The sequence below is a fragment of the Malania oleifera genome, chromosome 3 (assembly GCF_029873635.1).
Source record: "Malania oleifera isolate guangnan ecotype guangnan chromosome 3, ASM2987363v1, whole genome shotgun sequence".
NCBI classification, from domain to species: domain Eukaryota; kingdom Viridiplantae; phylum Streptophyta; class Magnoliopsida; order Santalales; family Ximeniaceae; genus Malania; species Malania oleifera.
Genome location: NC_080419.1, coordinates 19,893,669 through 19,912,494, shown reverse-complemented (window position 1 = coordinate 19,912,494; position 18,826 = coordinate 19,893,669). Strand labels below are relative to the sequence as shown.

At 38.6% G+C, this 18,826-nt stretch overlaps 1 protein-coding gene across 1 annotated transcript in view; it reads left to right on the top strand.

The window, feature by feature from the left end:
- The window catches only part of LOC131151192 (retrovirus-related Pol polyprotein from transposon TNT 1-94), a 36,054-nt gene extending 18,057 nt beyond the window's left edge, over positions 1-17,997 (top strand). The window contains exons 4-5 of the mRNA XM_058102440.1: positions 16,221-16,361; positions 17,784-17,997. Coding sequence (XP_057958423.1) covers positions 16,221-16,345 — 125 coding nt within the window. The 3' untranslated portion in view covers positions 16,346-16,361; positions 17,784-17,997. The remainder of the gene's footprint in view (positions 1-16,220; positions 16,362-17,783) is intronic.
- The last annotated feature ends 829 nt before the right edge of the window (positions 17,998-18,826 follow it).

Here is an 18,826-nt window from a genome sequence, read left to right as displayed (position 1 = left end):
ATATCCATTTCAAGCCTAAGCTTCCACTGTTAAGTACGAAGTCATAAGCTTTTGAGCTGTATCAGGTTGAATATATTTTTCATTGAGCTTGGGCATTTAGAAAGCATGCCTCATTTGATGCTTGGCTTGTTTGTATATTCAGTGGCAGACCTAGAAATTTTCTTTAGGGAAGGCAAAGAAATATATAATTATGAAATGTAAATATATTTTTATATTTTCCAAAGTGATTAAAATGCATATGCATTCATGTTTAACACTGTAATAATTATTTAAAACAACATACATTTAACAAAAAAAGAGAGTCAAGAAACACTTCCTATCATGTCATTACATTGATTACAATTAATTTGCCCTATTTTGTTTATTTTAGTCAAATTTCCTAGGACTTTCAAGTTTGTTGTCTTTAGGAGTATGTGCAAAGTAGTATTTTTGAGTAGGGAAACTCTTTAATTTGTCCAAAAATTCTTTTCATTTTCAAATTTTAGGTGCTCCCCCCAGGGCACACCCACTTTCTATTGGGTCTGCCACTGTGTATCAGACACAGATCAGGCAATGCCTGTACCAAATTGAGCCTAGCTGTTCATAAGCAGCTTGGCTTGTTTACAGCCTAGGTGAGAAGGGTGCATATTCCAAAATGCGGAACGATTGAAGAGGACCATGACATGATGATTTAGCAGATATTTATTTATTTTTTTGTTACACTGTATAATACCATGGCAATTGAAGGGTATCACAAAATTGTAATTTTTAAAACTATCATATTTGAAGTATTGATGAATTGCTAGTGTTCTCGACTTATTTTGAAATGGATTTATAGCATTTAGTTATTGAGTCAAGAGTTGTTAATTAAAAGCTAAAAGCAAATGCTTAGTAGCAGCTAGCTTGTGCTTTCAAGAGATCATTAAAATCTATAAAGTTTCTTAAGATGTTTTTTAGATGCGTTAAAGTTGAATATAAGGCACTAGGCACAACATGGCCCTTAAATAGTAGAAAAACACAATGTCTCTGTAGATATAGTAATACAGTAATAGTATCATGAGAGATCATGTAAAAGACTAAAATTTATTCCTCTGCATTATGGGGATAATTATCTAATAATATAAGTTGTTGCTTGTTACCATTATTTTTTCCAGCTCAGGTAATTAGTAGACTACGTTATTGCCATCTTAAGAAATCACGTTTTATCCTGGAGAAACCCCTATTTTATTTACATGGGCTAGATTTTGGACACAATGCGAAATTGAGTATTCTTATGTGGATACTCCGCTTAGAAGGGCTAAATAGTTGGAAGGCAGATATTGGGTGCATCCAGGAGACAAAGATGAGTGTTATTGATGCAAAAAATGCAGAGAGTTTGTGTGTGTGTGTGTTAAAGATTGCATATTCATTTTTCTACAGACGAGGGGCACAGCGAGGGGGATTTGTATCACATGAAAACCTTGTTCATGAATGACTGCATCTTGGGTGAATTTTCTATTTATTGTTTATTACTTTATTCAAGGGCTGGCAAATGGGCTTGAATGGGGCTTTCATAGGGATTTATGGCCCTGGCATCGAGGGAAGGATGAGGCAGCTTTTGGATGAACCGCTGCAGGCTATGGGAGCTTGGGTGTACCTTGGGTTCTTGGGGGCGACTTTAATGCAATTTTTTTCTGAAAGGAATGGGGAGAGGAGGGAGGCTCAAGATGCAACCATGGAGGAATGCAGGCATTTCACGATTGTCGATGGCCCTATGGACCTTCCTGTATCTATATCAAGAGGGTGCTTTGATAAGTCCCCGGGCATATGGCGCAGTGGCAAAGGGCGGTCTTGGTGTTGGCATCTCACAATGTGTGGGCACGGATCGATTCCTGGCTGCTGCGCTGCACATCCGCGTTTACCTCCAGGAATGTGATGGGCTAGCTGCTCCTGGTGTGGGATTAGTCGGGCTAAGCCCGGACACCCGGCGTTATCCAAAAAAAAAAAAGAAAAAAAAAAAGAGGGTGCTTTGATTGGTGCAACTTCAAGAACGAGCCTCTTTTGTTCACTTTGACAAGATTGGGTTGGTTTTTGGTTCCTAAGGAGTGGGATGAGCTCTTCACTAATATGGTGCAAAATCTTCAGTCCAGATCTTCATCTGACTGCCACCCATCTTACTGAACTTGGGGGATCTGAGGTGCAGGGCAACCCATTTCCATTAAAAAATATGTGTCTGAAATTTGACGCATTCGAAGACTTTGTAACACTGTGGGTGGGAGATGAGGGTGGAGAGATTTGCTAGTTTGGTGGTTACATCTAAACTCAAGGGGCTGGAGGCCAACTGGAAATAGAATGAGGAAGTCTTTGGCGACATCAAGGTGAGAGAGGAGAGCCTTCTTTAGTTTACTGATGAATTGGATGAAAAATAAGCATTTTTGGGAATCTCCTTCCAAGATAGGGAGAGGAGGTACATGGTCAAGGATGAATTTGCTGAAGTTACACGAATGGAGGAAACCTTTTAAAGACAAATGTTGAGGCCACTTTGGCTAAAGGAGGGGGATAAAAAAACATCAAATTTTTCAGTAGAGCCAATTATTACTGCAAAATCAATTTCGTGATTAAGTGACCCCCATTTGAGTTGCAACATAGAATTTAGGCAGGAAAGAAGTCAAGGCAGGAATGGAATCAAGGCAAGAATAGAATTAGTGTTGGAATGCGATTACTGTGTTTGGTTTTTCACACAGAATGACTGCTGGAATTGCAATTTGAATTCCATTGTCATGTTTGGTATTCTTGGATGGTGATTGAAATTGAGTAAAAATTAAGTCAGTTTTAAAAATGCCCGTATTATAGACTTACGGCATTAACTTTCGTTCATATCAATCATTTTTATGTGCTTTACATCAAGACTCCCCAAGCACATTAACAGACCAAATGAAAGCAAAATTAATCAGACAAACCAAAAATATTAAATGCTCCATCTATCTCAACATCCATGTATACAACAACAGCAGCAGCAACAGCAATAAGCCTTGAGCCCCATAAGGTGGGGCCGGTTGTATGAATCCTTTTCCAACAGTTCTCACTATCAAACATCCACACACACACACACACACACACATATTGTCTCTCATTCCTCTTGCAGTTTTGCGGCGTGTTTGGAAAGAGAGGAATAGGAGATTTTTCAAAAATTCAATCTCAATTCTTCATTTCAGCGAAGAGCAGTGTTTACTGTGGCTATTAATTTGCACAGTGGACTTGTAGCAAATGAATTCAATGTAATTTTTGATTGTTGTGACACCCTTCAGGGTGGTTGATTTCTCGTACATTGAGTTGGAATCCCCTTGATGCTCTCGTAATATGTACTGTCTTTACTGATAAAAAAATTTAGATAATTATATTCTTATATACTTATTTAGAAATTTAAATAAAATATTAAATAATAAATATATATTGACAATGCTTTAGAAAATTTCATATTTAGAAAAAATTGTGTCTTCCACAGTGGAATCTGATAAGTGAGATTTCGAGTAAGTGTTTACATAATCTAAAATATTTTTCCTCAGGATTCTCTCAACAAATAGAAATAGACAAGAAAATCAATTCGGCCATAGTGGTCAGACTCTCTTATGGATTTCTAAGGAACTCAGCAAAATAGCCCTGTAACTTCGGGAGAAGCGGTGCCTCCGGATTGTAATTTTGATTCAATAGAAGAGTAAAGCAGTAATCCAATCCAAAAAGGTCTTTTTTGGATTGGATGGGTTGATTTCTTGATGAGTTGTGGGATAAAAAAACCAACCTTATCAATTAATATTCATATTTGTTGGTCCTCCCCCTACCCCCGCAAAGTCGGGAGCCCTGTGAGTTGTGACCCAGGGATGCTTTTTTTTTTTATTCCCCTTATATTTGTCGGTCCTTTAAGAAATTTCAAAATTCTGGAATTCCACATCATGATTCAACACATCAAAGGAAGCATGAGCAGCTCAGTTGGTACAAGTAGGACCCATTTATCTTGCAATCATCTTCACTGAATTCAAATTGCATTTTGAAGGAAGACCTGCTTTTACAATTGTGTCCTTTTCTTTCCACTTGCTAGACGGGGGTGATGGATCCAAAAGCCATGACTACAGCACAGTTCACTTCAAGACGGTATCAGCCAGAGAGCCAAGTCCTCAATTTCCACCAAATTCGCTCATTCACCTTCAAGATGAGGACCATTTTTCCAGTGGTCTAATTGCCATCCAATGCGTGGATGATGGGGAAAGATCTGAAATCAGATCTAGCATTGCTGTCACGAGGGAGAGAGAGCTCACTGGAGAGAGTTTATGATAGAAACTGTCAAGAGAGAGAGGTGGGGAAGAGTGGGGAGCAAGAGAGATCCCCAGTGAAGGTGTGGTGTTGCAGCAACGGTCAAGAGGTCTTCTCCAAGCAAAGAGACGTGCCAGATGCATTTGATGCCAGGGCTCTTTTGATTTGGGTAGTTTAATTGATTTTGCATTCTTCGTATTAACATGTTTGTCTAGGGTTATAATGGTCCTCTAAAAAATAAAGGCAAGAATGGAATGGACCCATGGGTAAGAGGCGGAATCACCATTCTCCCAAATGGCAGAATTAGTATTTCAGTTGGAATCACCGCCTCAAATTTGTTTCTCTTCCTGCCCTAATTCCACAAACAAAACCCGGGGGGGGGGGGGGTAAGAGTTGGACGGCAGGAAAGTGGAAGAGGAAAAGGAGGGGAAGGAAGTTATTTGTAATATCTACAAAAATATTGATACAGATTTATAGATTTGGAATTTGATAGAATTGGTGAGGAGAGAGTGACTTGCCTGGAGACATGAAAAAAGAGGTTGAAGAGGCACTTAAGGAATGTAATTGGGAGAAGGTTCTGGACCTGATTGGTTTATTACTTTATTATGTCATTACTTCAAGAAAAGTAGGGGTGCTAGAGATGGAATCATGAGGGTGTTTGAAGAGCTCCATGATATAAGTAATGCGTTAGCAACACTTTAATTGTCTCATTTACTAAGAAAGATGGTATGGTCAACATTAGGGACTTTCCACTCACTAGTCTTGTGGGTTGCATCTACAAAGTAATAGCCAAGGTCCTTGCCATTAGATTAAGGGTGGTGATGGGACACTTGCCAACAGATCAAGGGTGGTGATGGGACAGGTGGTGGGGCCATTCCCAAACGCTTTCACAGATGGTTTCCAAACCCTTCTTTTGATCCTCACTGCAAATGAAGTGGTGGGCAGCAAACAAAAGGAAGGTCGTAAAGGGGTTATTTGCAAGTTGGACATGGAGAAGGCATTCAATCATGATAATGTCTCTTGGGACTTCCTCCTGTGTCTTGGAGAGGATGAACTTTTGGTCTACTTGGAGGAATTGTATTGAAGATTTTTTTTTTCTTCTGTTTTCTCTCATTAATCATGTTCCTTCAAGTTTCTTCAAAAATCCTCAAGAGGACTAAGGGGAGGGGATCCCCCCATCCTTTTCCTCTTCATCTTAGTAATGGAGGTGCTTAGAAAAGTGTTGTTTAGAGCGAAGGATACTGATCTAATTTCCAGGTTCACTGTGGGTGTAATATTTGTTAGAAGCTTGATATACATTGTTGGTCCACAACCAAACAACATAAGCTTTTAGGTTAAGTGGTAATCTTATGCAAGGCAGGATGGAAAATCACCTCTCTTTTTTGAAGATGCTAACATTTTTTGTGGGTTAATCTAGGTGAAACTGTGAATTCAACAACAATTTTGTTATGCTTTGAAGTGGCTTGAGTTTTGAAGGTTAATCTGTGGAAAACTGATCTTATTCCCATTGGTGAGGAGGTGGAGGGGAAACTTATAGTTGATGCATTGGGATGCAAGGTTGGAGGACAGTGATTATTTTACTTTGTCAGAAAACTTAAAAGATAAATGCTTATATGGGATCCAATGGTTGAGAGGTTTGTGAAAAAAGCTAGCAGGATGGAAGAGTTATTTGTCCAAGGGGCAGTATGCTCACCCTTATCAAGAGTATGCTTTCCAACCTCTCGGTGTACTTTGTCTCTTTTCCGTAAACTAAGTTTGTGGTGAAAAGGTTAGAGAACATCCAAAAAAAGATATCTTAGGATAGCACAGAGGATACTTTCAAATTCCATCTAGCGTAGCAAGATGTTCTGAAACAACCCCTATGTCAAGGAGGGTTAGGGATCAAGACCCTTGTTTGGGCAAATGGGCTGTGGAGGTTCATCGTAGAGAAGGACCAAATTTGGAGTTTGTTGGAGGTCAAGTGTGGGTTATGATATAGTTGGATAACAAAGGCCTAGAGGTGCTTGCAGGGTGGGGTTGTGGACTGGAGAGACATTTGGGATGGATCAAATCTGTTTTGGAGCCTGTAGTGGTGTTTCTTTTCTTTTCTGGCAGGGATATCTGGTGCGGAAAGGCCCCTCTAACTAGACAGTTTCTTGATCTATTCAGATTGGTCAGATATGAAAAAGTATTGGTCAGGTCAGATTCTTTGGAATGTGTCTTTCGTTAGAAGTGCACAGAATTGGGAATTGGAGAATTTCACTAGCTTCTATGACCTTATTATATGGGATACTCACTATCCAAGGCAGGTAGGATGGAGTTAAATGAAAGAGTTTTAAAAGCGGGCATTTTGAACTGAAATCCTTCAATGAGATCAGCAACACTGAAAACTGTGGCTCCACCTAAAGTGGTTTTTTGAAGTGAAGTCTTTCTATTGGATCATCAACAGTGAAAACTGTGGGTGTGTTGTGAATGATTTCCTCTGGAAAGCTATATGGAAGACTATGGCTGATGCAGAACAGCATCTGATCCGCAGCCAATAGAGAATGTGGGAGAGAGAGAGAGGAGAGTAGAGGAGAGGAGAGGGAGGGAATTAGGAAAGAAGGAGATACAGGGGGGAAAACCACATGTTAGCAATTCAAATTCAACAATAACCACCTCTTCATGGCTTTACACACTATTTAAGAGAAAGCCTCTTAAAACATGAAATTACACATATACCCCTAAACTACCTGAAATTACAAACACATCCCTATATTACACAAATGTTAGCCCAAAAACACATAATCCTACTACAAGGAAACTAAACACACATAATAAACACCAGTTAACTAAGCACATTTGGGTTTAGGACCCAATAATTTATTGACCCTCTTCTTTGACAAGGCCTCCAAATTGGGTTGACTCCATCAAGTTGGAAAAAGTACCAAGGAGTCCATCAACATGAATAAAATCATCTCACTTCATAAGAAAGGAACCAGTGGTACACATCAAGTCGGTGAGTGGAAGAGCTCGAGATGATATCAACTTATACTTCTTGTCAATGGAGAGGGAATAAGAATTTTCATATTCATCATGCTTAATCTTCCTATCAAATAACCATGGACGGCCCAAAAGGATGTGGCAAATTTTGAGAGGAAGGATATCACATTGAATTGTCTCCACAATTCAATCAATCTTGAAGGTAAGCAAGCCATGATCATGGACCTTCAAGTTGGTATTGTTCACCCATGCAATTTTGTATGGATCAAGATGAGGTTCAAGTCAACTTCTTGTTAGCTTCTTCACAAACTATGTTTTTAGTTGTACAACTACTAGGATCAATAACCAAAGTATCAAGATGCTTTGAAAAGTCACCTGAGTTTGAAAGATGTTGGTCCACATCCAGTGGTCTTTTTCTTCAACCTTGTGGGAAAGAGAGCATATGTTGAAGCACTAACTTCACACTCTATTTCTTAAGAACAATCTTCAAGTAAAACAAACCTGCATAAAAAAATCCTCAAATCTATTCATGCAAACCACAAACTTCACACTCTATTTCTTAAGAACAATCTTCAAGTAAAACAAACCTGCATAAAAAAATCCTCAAATCTATTCATGCAAACCACAAACTTCACACTCTATTTCTTAAGAACAATCTTCAAGTAAAACAAACCTGCATTAAAAACTTACACATGGCAGCAATTTGGTGTGATTCTTGATGTTAGCAATAAAATTTCTAGCAATCCTCAAATCAATTCATGCAAACCACAAACTTCACACACTATTTCTTAAGAACAATCTTCATGTAAAACAAACCTGCATAAAAAACTTACACATGGCAGCAATTTGGTCTGATTCTTGATGTTGACAATAAAATTTCTAGCCTTTTGCATCAAATTAGCATGCTTGCTAGCAAAATATCAGGTCCAAAATCAAAATATCATGCTGCAGATCTAAAGATCATGGAAGAAACCCAATACTTTATGGCTGGAGCATTTTCTCTCAAAATTGGAAAATACAAGACAGACTAGCATGTTTCCTCATGTGCGTCACCACATGTGGGGTGCATGAGCCTCCGGCGAAGGTCCTCCGGCGATGAAATTTCAGGTGAAGGTAGGCTGGGATTACAATGGTAGTGGTAGTGTGCAGAATCAATCCCAGGAAACTAGGGATTTAAGAGGGGCTGATGGCTGGTCACTGGCCAGCGCGTGGTACTTCACTGGTGATCGATCAGTGAAAAATTTCAGGGGAGAGGGTTTGGGGGGTGGGATTCTGTTTTCAATGGTACGGGTGGTGTTGCGCATGGGGCATGTGAGCCTTTGGCAAAGGTCCTTCGGCTATGAAAAGGTGAAGGTAAGCGGGGATTACAATTGTAATGGTGGTGTGCAGATATAATCCCAGGAAATTAGGGATTCAAGAAGGGCTGATGGCTGACTGGACACTTTTGGCCAGCACATGGTACTTCACTGGTGATCGAGCGGTGATGAAATTTCAGGGGAGAGTGTATTTGGATTGATTGGGGGGGGGGGGGGGTTCTGTTTTCAATGGTATGGGTGGTGTTGCAAGATGATGCCTGGAAATTAGGGTTTCAAATAAAGGGCACAACTGTAATTCCCGGAAAAATTTCAGGATGATGAACAGGGTTTCGAAGCTCCAAATTTCTTTGATTTCTTTGAGCAAATTGTTGAAATTCTCTAGTTTGAAGCAATATGGACAGAAATTCTAAGTGAAGGTCTAAACTGCTGATGTAACCACAGTATGTCAGAAGGAGAGAAGAAGGGAGAGTGGCAGAATTACTGAAGGAGAGAAATAGAAACCGAAATGCAGAATTACAGAGTAGAAATTAGAAGGCAGCAAACAGAACAGAGAAGAACAGTAAGAGAAGAAAGAAGAAGCAAGGAGGAAGAAGAGAAGGGGAGAAGAGTGAGAGGGGGGGGGGGGGTGAAATGGGGGATTGAAGTGGAAGAACAGTGATTGGTTTGGGGCTCTGATACCAAATGATGCAGGACAGCATCAAAGATCTGCAGCCATGAGAGAATGTGGGGGAGAGAGAGAGGGAAAGGAGGAAGGTGACACAGGGGGGGGGGGGAATAACACGAAATTCAACGATTACCACCTCTACATGGCTTTCACGCTTTATGAGAATGCCTAACACATGAAATTACACATATACCCCTAAAATTTTATGAAATTACACACCCCTAAATTACCCAAATATTACAAACAAGCCCCCAATCCTACTACAAGCAAATTAGACATACATAATAAACAACTAATTAACTAAGCACATTCGGGTTTAGGACCCAATAATCCATTGGCCCTCTTTTTTGAAATAGGTCTCCAAATCAGGTCAAAATGATCCCTCCAAATATCTGCTGCTTGTCTTATGTCAATGGCTCCCACGTAAAAGAGTTCTAGGAGTGGTCTTTTTCAATTGGAACCTTTCTATTAAATCATCAACCAAAAACTGTGGGTCTCTGTTAAATGATTTCCCTTGGAAATGAATGACTATGGCTCTACCTAAAGTGGCTTTTTTCACCTAAAGTGGCTTTTATCGGGTGGACAAGGCACTTGTTGGAATGTGCAAAATCCATGCTAGGAATTAATGGGCAGCAGTGGGCTCTATTAGGAGTGAGTTGTATATAAAGGAAAAAATTGTACAACTGATCCCTAAATCCATTTTTTGGCTGGTGCATGGGAAAGAGATATGAGGACTTTTGAAAATACCAAATTGTCAACTAACAGGATAAGAGATAGTTGATCAGAACTTTGATTTCTGGTTCATGGTCAGCATTTTGTTAACACTCAGAATGCGTTTGTTTTGTAAGCTAAGGGTGGGTCTAGACTTGGCTAGGCGCTTTATAGCCTGTGTTTGGTGTAACATGTGATGGTCCTTAGCCTATGCAAATGGACTATAGTTGGCCAGTCTCCCTAACCAGCAAGCTTAGGCCAATGCATCTTGCAAGTATAAAACCAAAAAAGAGCATGAAAATTCCACCTATGTTCTTATCCTCTCCTTCATAGATTGTAGAGTAAAGATAGGGTAATTACAATTTCCAGTCCAGTCCAATCTGTACTATCCAATCCACTCCGACAAATCCTTAGCCTCCAAAACAAAAGCACCCTAATAATTCTTTTCTTTACTTATATCTGTACCTGATGCATCTCCCACTCTTTCTTTCCGTTAGCTAGCACCAAGTAAGGTTCCTTTACCTACTACTGAGTTTCCTTGGAGATTTCATAATAATTCTAGTTCAATTTCCTTGGAAAAGTATTTGGAAACAGAAAATTCCATCTAGAGTAGCTTTTTTCGTTTGGACTGCTGCTTTAGGGAAATGCTTAACGATTGACAATTTACGAAAAAGAAAGGTTTGGATATTGGATTGGTGCTACTTCTGCGAGTGTAATAATGAGACAGTTGATCATCTTTTTATTCATTGTCCAGTTGCAATGGACTTGTGGGTTATGGTGTTGGGTTTGTTTGGAGTGAGCTGGGTTATGCCGCAATCTGTAGTGGGACTTCTAGCATGTTAGCAAGGCAGATTTGGTCGTTATCGAAATGGGTTTATTTGGTTGATAGTTCCTCATTGTTTATTGTGGTGTCTTTGGAGGGAGAGAAATAGTAGGTGTTTTGAAGATAAGGAAAGATCCATTTCGGACCTGAAGCTATTTTTCTTTACAACTTTGATGGATTGGTTGGCTGCTTTGCGAAACCAATCATTTTCTTCTGTTTTTGATTTACTAGATTCTTGTAATTTCTGTTTCCCAGACCCCACTCAAAGTGGGAGCCTTGTGCACTGGGTACAACTTTTTACCTTTATGTACACACCTTGTGTATTTGGTGTTCATTTTTTATATCAATGAACTTATTACTTATAAAAAATTCTAGTTCAAGCATGGTTTTAAATCGCGGTAGCAGGTAGCGTAACGTAACGGTAATGGGTGTAACGGGAAGCGGGAGTAGCAGATGTTACATAACGGGAAGCGGGTGTAATGGCCGTGAATTTTTTTGAAGCACACACAACCTTGTGCATATTAGTGTACTTGCATGTTTTAAACTTTTAGCCCTTCTTAGAAAGATTTTTAGTGTATTTTGGATCCTCTAGTTCTAGTAGCTAAGTTATTTGGTAAGGGCAACGAGTTTACATTTGTTTTAAACCACCATCAGGAGAAAAATTATGTGTGCGCGCATATTTATACTTCTCATTGTTCTTATTTGTGATAAATTCTTATGAGTGCTAAATTAATTAATAAAACAAAATACATTATACACTTAATTAATCTATTAGACACATAAGACATACGAATAATACAAATATAAAATAGGTAGAAAAGAAAGAAGGTTGAAGTTGAAAAATATAGAACATAAATATCACCTTACTAATATTATCAAAATAAAATATTTTCCTAACAAGTTAGTATTTTCAAATTGTTAATTAATGCATCATTGTGAGTATTTAAAGAAATAGTAAAATTTGCATCATTGTCATCCTCTTTATGATCTTTTCGCCCTCTTGCCACTTGGTATATTGAGAATGATATATGAAAGAGAAGGAAAAAGTGTGAAGAAAAAGAAAAAAATAAAATAATTTTTTGGTGTAACAGTCCTGTAGCGGTTACGTAACGGCCGTAGCAGCCTTTACGTAACAGTCGCGGTCCGTAACGACCGCTCTGGCCGTGATTTTTCTTCCCACCGATTTCTTGGTGTGTAACGGTATCAGCAACCCAAAAAACTGTTACGTAACTGCTGCGGCCTTTATTTAAAACCATGAGTTCAAGTGAAGGGATTTTACCAATTCCAAAGCAAGCTGATGAAACTATTGATTCAATGACATGCCACAGAGAGTTAGTGGGTAGAGAGGAATTTGTGTTCATTTACCCACTAGGGGGTGAGAGGGAAAATCGAAATCCTCAAGAGCTCCTTGACAGTTTGGGTTTGAAATTAATTAATTTCTTTGGTCAGGAGGTTAGGGTGATAGGAAAAAAGAAAAAGAAAAGAGTTTGAAACAAAGTTGCAAAAATTGAATTCATTAATTGGTTATGGGGTAAGGAAGGCTAGGGGTAAAGAGTGTACATTTTAGCCTTTAATGAGGATCCTTAGTTGAAATTGAGGGGTCTAGGGATGAGAATAAGTTTAAAATCTAAGAGATTATCTGTGTGCTTCTCGTGATGTTGTTTTGTTGAAGAAAACAAGCTTTAGTTGATTGATAGGTGTCCTATTGGGGGTTTTTGGGAGGTGCAGTCTAAGGAATTGGACTGTCTTTTTTCCTCTAGAGCTTCTGGGTGCTAAATGGTGGTGTGGCATACTAGATGTGCCTCTGGGGTGGATATTCTCGTCTTTCACTCTCCCCATTTGTTTCAAGTTCCACAGTAAGGGTCAGTGGTGGTTTTCTTCGAGGTATGATAGTTTTAGGCTTCTGTTTTGAGAAGAGCTTTTTTATGTTACAGTTTTTGTGCTCCTAGTTGGCTTTTAGGTTGGGGCTTTAATATTGTTGGTTTTTTTTTTGGTTGAGAAATTAGGAGGTTCCAGGATTAGTCCTTAGTATATAGTGTTTTTACTGATTTATTAGGGAGTGTGGTATTCGTGATTTCATTTGTCTACTGCTTATATACTTGGTCGATTGGGACTAACTGTTTTGTGGCTAGTTGTTTAGATAGGTTTTTGTGTTGTAATGATAGTAGGATGCCTTTCATTGGATATTTTTTAGGCCTGTATCAGATAATTTTCCAATCATTGATTCTTCTAGTAAAGTGGGTTCCCACTCCATTCCAATTTGAAAATACGTGGATTTCTCATCTTTCTTTTTGTACTTGTAGAGAAGATCTTGGGGTAATTTCTTAGGTGAGAGGTGGGAAGGGTTTTAGATTTATGAAGATTGAAGAGATTGAATGTTCTGAAGGTTGCTTTGGAAAGTTGGAACAAGGCAGTTTTTGTGATGTGCAAATCAGGGATTCCTGTTCTAAAAGAGATAAGAGGAAATTGATCATTTGGAAGATTTGAGTATTATGTCAGAGGATCTGGCATTTAGGAGTGTCTCTTAAGAATCACCTTGAGGCTTTGTTGTTGAAGGAGGAGATGAATTCGAGATGAAGAGCTGGATTTAAATGGACTAAGGAGGGGGGACTGTACTACTGGATTTTTCATAGAATAGCCATGGCAGATGTAGGAATGTGATTGAAAAACTGGAATTTGGTAGGGGTGTCACTGTTAGGAATCTTGGGGTCTGTGTTGGAAAGGTGTCAGGGTTTTTTAGAATTATTCATGAGGACAAGACTTGTTGACCTATGATTGAGGGGTTAGATTGGTGTCCTATTTTCAGTGATATGTCCCCTTGATTAGAGAGGCTAATTGAGGAGGACGCGGCCAAGCGGGCAGTATTTGCCATGGATAGGGAGCAAATCTCTTGGTTTAGATGATTTTAATTTAGTTTTCTTTCAGATTTGTTAGGATGCGGTTAAGGTTGATTGGTAATAGGAGTTCAATGCTTCAGAAGAGTATGAATTCGACTTTTATCACCTTAATACCTAAGAAAGACTGCTCTCTCACAGATAGAGATTTCCATCCTATTAGTTTGACTACATGTGTCCATAAGATTATCACTAAAGTTTTAGCTGATAGGATGCAGGGGGTAATAGGAAGTACTTTTTCTAGTTCCTGGGTGGCTTTTGTGGGGAATGGACATACCCTAGATGCTTGTCCTTTTGTCTAATGTGGTCGTGGAGGATGTTAAGAAGAGGAAGAAGAAGATTAAATCTTTAATATAGATTTTGAGAAGGCAAATGATAGGGTTATCCTTTTTTGTATAGGGTTTTAGATAATATGTATTTGGGTCTAAGTGGCGAGGTTGGATTAGGGGTTGCCTTTCTTTTGTCTCCTTTTCTATGATCATTAATATGGATACCTAAGACTTGGTTTTGTCCCCTTTTTTTAAAAAATAAATAAATAAATTATTTTGGTTGCTGGTGTGTTGAGCATGATGGTACAGGGTAGGCACTGCTGTGGCTGCAGATGGATGGTTCTCTCATATGCAGTTTGCCAATGATATGAACTTGTTCAATGAAAGGTCATTTTTTGTAATATTCTTCTTTGTTGGTGTTGTTGGAGGGTTTTCATTTCTCAAGATAGTCAGGTTTGGGATGTGGATTCTTCAGGAGTCTATTCTTCTAAATCTTTCTATGAGCATTTGACATGAACCTTAAAGTCTTTCCCCATACATGATTTGTTTGGAAAGCTAAAATTCCCTCTAGTTCAGGTTTTATTTGGTTGGGGTTGTTCTTAATAGAGTTCAGCCAACAAATTGTAGTAGAGTAGGAGCCCTTTTAAGGTGTTGTATTTGGATGTTTGTTTCTTGTGTTTGGAAAGCTCGGGATCTGAATCTCATATTTTTGCAATTGCTCTTTCTCTTGGGGGATTTGAAATAAGTGTATGGTATTTTTGGGGAGAATTGGGTTTGTTCGGGTTTGGTGGAGGATTTATTAAATGTATTTTATAGGATTTGGGAAGAATGGAGATGATATAGTTTTGTGGACTTGTGGGATCTTTGCAGTTTATGGGAAATTTGGATGGGAAGTAATCCTTGTATGTCAAGGATTCAATACTTGGCTTCTAATGGTCTTTTGCAGCAGGCTGTTTCAAAGGGGTAGCCTCTTGCAAAAATGCAAGGTAAGACTATGTACTATAGATCTATTGTGGTCTGCCCCTTTCCCGACCCTGCATATGTAGGAGCTTTGTGCACTGGGCTGCCCTCTGTTTTTCCCTTGTCTTTTTTGGTTTTTTTGTTTTTCCTTAGGAGGATGTTTTGTTCTCACTTTTTGCATTATTTTCTCTGTAATGAAGTATCTCTTCTTTTTTCTATCAGAAAAGCAAGTGGGGTTTAGCTGCTATTAATTGACGTGACAGCTAGGTATGATGCTCTTGTGGGTTGATCTTCCGTTGGCCTTTGACTTATCTAGAAGTTCCATCAGGTGGGAATTTTCATTCTGAGAGGTTTTGGGATCCAATGATGGCTAAGGTGCCTAAATGTGTTGATGGGTGGGAAAATGTGCTTTTCTCTTGCGGAGGTCTCATTACTTAAATCCAGGCATGCCTTTCTTCAAATTTTTTGTATTTTTTTAATCATGTTTAAGATTTTGGTGGGTGTCGTGAATAGACTCATAGGATTATGAGAAATTTTCTTTGGTTAGGGATTGATGAGAGGAGAGGTGTGATCTTTTCAGTTGGGAGATTGTCTGCAGGTCTAAGGATGAGGGGGGCTTGGGTCTAGATAATTTGATGTCTAAAATAATTTCAGCAGTGCGCAAGTTGTATGGCATTTTCCTTTGAAAACGGATTCTTTTTGGCAGAGTTATCAAAAGTGAATTTGGTTTGCAAATGAACTAGAGATTCTCGTGAAAGGCCATGGAAGTTCATTTCTTAGGTAAATCATTTCAAGTGTGAAGGAGATGGTTGTAGGGTTTGCAACTTTGCATTTGTGAGAACCTTTGGCTCGGGTTAGTATGTTTTTCAGTTGCCTTTCTGATGCAGGACGGCATCGTGGAATTACAGCCAAGAGACTTTGGAGGAGATGAGGAGAGAAGTGGAGGAGGAGGAAGAAAAGGGAGGAGATACAATTGGGGAGTCGCTCTTCATTTTTAATTCAAATTCATCATAAACTATTACATGGCTTTCGCACCCTATTTAGAAAGCATAAGTTACAAGGATTGCACCTAGACCCCCTAAAAATACATACAAACAAAACCCTAAAATACACAAATATGACAAAGAAAGCCCCAAATACACATAATTACCCAAATACACATAATTATTCTACTGTTTTGCTTTATATATATATATATATATATATATATATATTATTTTGAGGATTTTTCGTCCTCCCTATACATTCTTTCCTCTTAACAAATTTGTCTTATTAGTACACACACACACACACACATATATTGCCATTTTAGACATTAAGTTAACTCGTCACGTGAACTGTACTTTTAACTTGCAGATGACAAAGTGACTGTTTTGGAGTCCGAGAAGCAGGCTTGGGAGGGTTCTCCTGAAGCTCAAGCTATTCGAGATGCTCTTAATCCTTGGAGAAATCATGATGTAGAAGCGAGAAAAAATTCCTAGACTTCTGGTATTGCAGGTTTGCTTTGCATATGATTCCTTTATAGAATGGATTGATGGTAGATTGGAGCCTGAAAATTTGCCGGTTTGTGATTTGACTTGCTTAGTGGTGGTTTTGGCTAAGAGAAATTCTGATAGGAATATGAACTGTGAACCATCAAAAGGAATAATGGTAGTAGAATACTTTCTATTTTGCTTTTTTGCAGAGAGAAGTAGGGAGGCAAATTTCTTAAATTTTCATTTTGATGTTCCTGTTATCACAACTCAGTCATGCACAAGTCATAGAAAACCTTAAGCCTTTCAAATGATACAATTATCTTAACCTGGTCTATATTGAGGCCATTTTGAGCTCAGGTGTCATATTGTCATCTTTCCAACCCTGCAGCATGTTTGAAGAATGTAGATTTAGTGTCTTGTCATGGACTCGTAAGTATCAACACTAGGAAGGGTCATGAGGCCTTCGTCGAGAGCTCTCCCCCAACCCAGTCATCTAACGTTCACTTGTTCAAGCCTGCAGGCATGTCACATATCACCTTGACCAAAGTGGTAATAATGAGAAATTGAAGACAACCACAATTTCTTCTAGGCAAGTGTATAGGCATAATAGACATTCGCAGAGCAACAGTACACATCATAATCCAGCATCATGATATGCATTGAGGGTAGGGTTTACTTGCATTGTTCAATCAACAAGACAATAGTACAAACATGAACTCAGTGAGTTTAATTTACAATAGAAATCCTTGAAGAATACATATAGGTTAACAAATCCTTGGAGAGTAACATATAGGGTTTCGTTATCTCCTCCGTTATTCGCTTACATTGTCACCCTGTAACACCTTGCTTGATTGGTTATATCACCCTAGGCCAAGTTGCAGAGTTTTTAAATTGCCCTGCACATCATACAACATTATGTATGAACAAATCTGCTTGAGTTGTACTAATTTGAATTGGTTGAACATCCAGGGAGTGGCTTTGTGGCCAATAAATGGGCAGCATGGGTAGGGCTTTCACAGTTGGCTTTCATACGAGCATCATATACACTAAAATCTTTGAATACAAAATTTAAAAGTTTCTTTCTTTAATTATTTCTCATGAGGATATTGTCCAAAAACACGAAATTATCACATATTTCATTAGTCCTATATATGGGAGATGTCTTGTATTTGGATTTATGTAGATTTGAATAAAATATAATACAAAATTGTATTGAATTTTATTCAAATTAACCCTAATCCAAATTAATTATTCAGCTAGTAAAGCTAGATTCCATCTTTTTGGTCATACGGATCCATTGGTTGACGTTAGGTCCAATCTTAACCCAGATTGTGCTAGTGCGCACATGCATATTTGTATTCTTTTGTTCGACTACATGTTCAAAATGTCTTTTCACCAAGTTTCTGATGGCAAAATACTGATACTGCATCTTTTTCTTCTGCAGGAAGTTCTCTTTTCCTGAAGATCACCGAGAACAAAGGTGGATAGCGCGGTTTACATAATGCATTGGAGCGTATCATAGTTGGGCGTTTCTGATGTTGTTTGCTGTTTTTTTTGAATCTGTGTTACTATGGATCTTCGAGTAATTTTGTATGCATTTACTTTTTTGGGGTGTATTAAATTTATAGCAGTCGCAAAGAGTTTCTGGATTCTGATTATTTGTGCTTTTTGAAACCCCATAAATTCCTGTCCCTCAAAGTTTTGACTGAAGAAAGGAGTGAGAACAAAAAAATAAGAAAAAGAAAGGGAATGAACACTTGGGAGTGGAGGGAATTTTGTAATTGGAGCAGCAAGAGGAATCAAATTTCTTTTTGGCAGGGAGAACAGTATTACCAAGAACAAGGAAAACATGCTGCAGTCCTCAAATTACCTAACCAATGGAAGCCAGTGCAGAGAAATTCATCGGGGGTAATTGCTCACTCCCCGTCTTACCTATCTACTCCTTTGCTACTACGCAACATAAATTTGTCCAACTTTTCACTCCATTGGGTTACAGCTCCCCTTCCTGGCCTCAAAGAATGTCAAGTACCCTTTTTAACTATTTCCCTAGGCTGAACCCCAACTCCTCCCATACTCGAGACGTGGCCATGCTTAAAGACAATGCGTATCTGGGTGGGATTAAAGAGATAATGGAGTTGCCTGATATTGTAGTCATAGTTGATCAGCAAGTATTGGGGAATTCCAATGATTTATTTAATTGATACAAATTGTGACATGGGTCGAGCTAGTGAATCACATATTTTCTAGACCACGTGAGGTAGTCTCCATTAAAACCTAGATCTTAATGGTAGTATTTCACACCATTTTGAGCTATAGCCTTTGGGGCCACGCATTTCTGTCCTTTGATTCGGGTTTTGATTTAGAAAAATTTAATATAATTGTATATTATATCTTAAAAAGGCTTATTTATTTATTTATTTTTAACCCTCTCCTGGGTTATTCGCACGATGGGACAGCCAGACACCTCGAAGCTTTATTGCTGGAAGA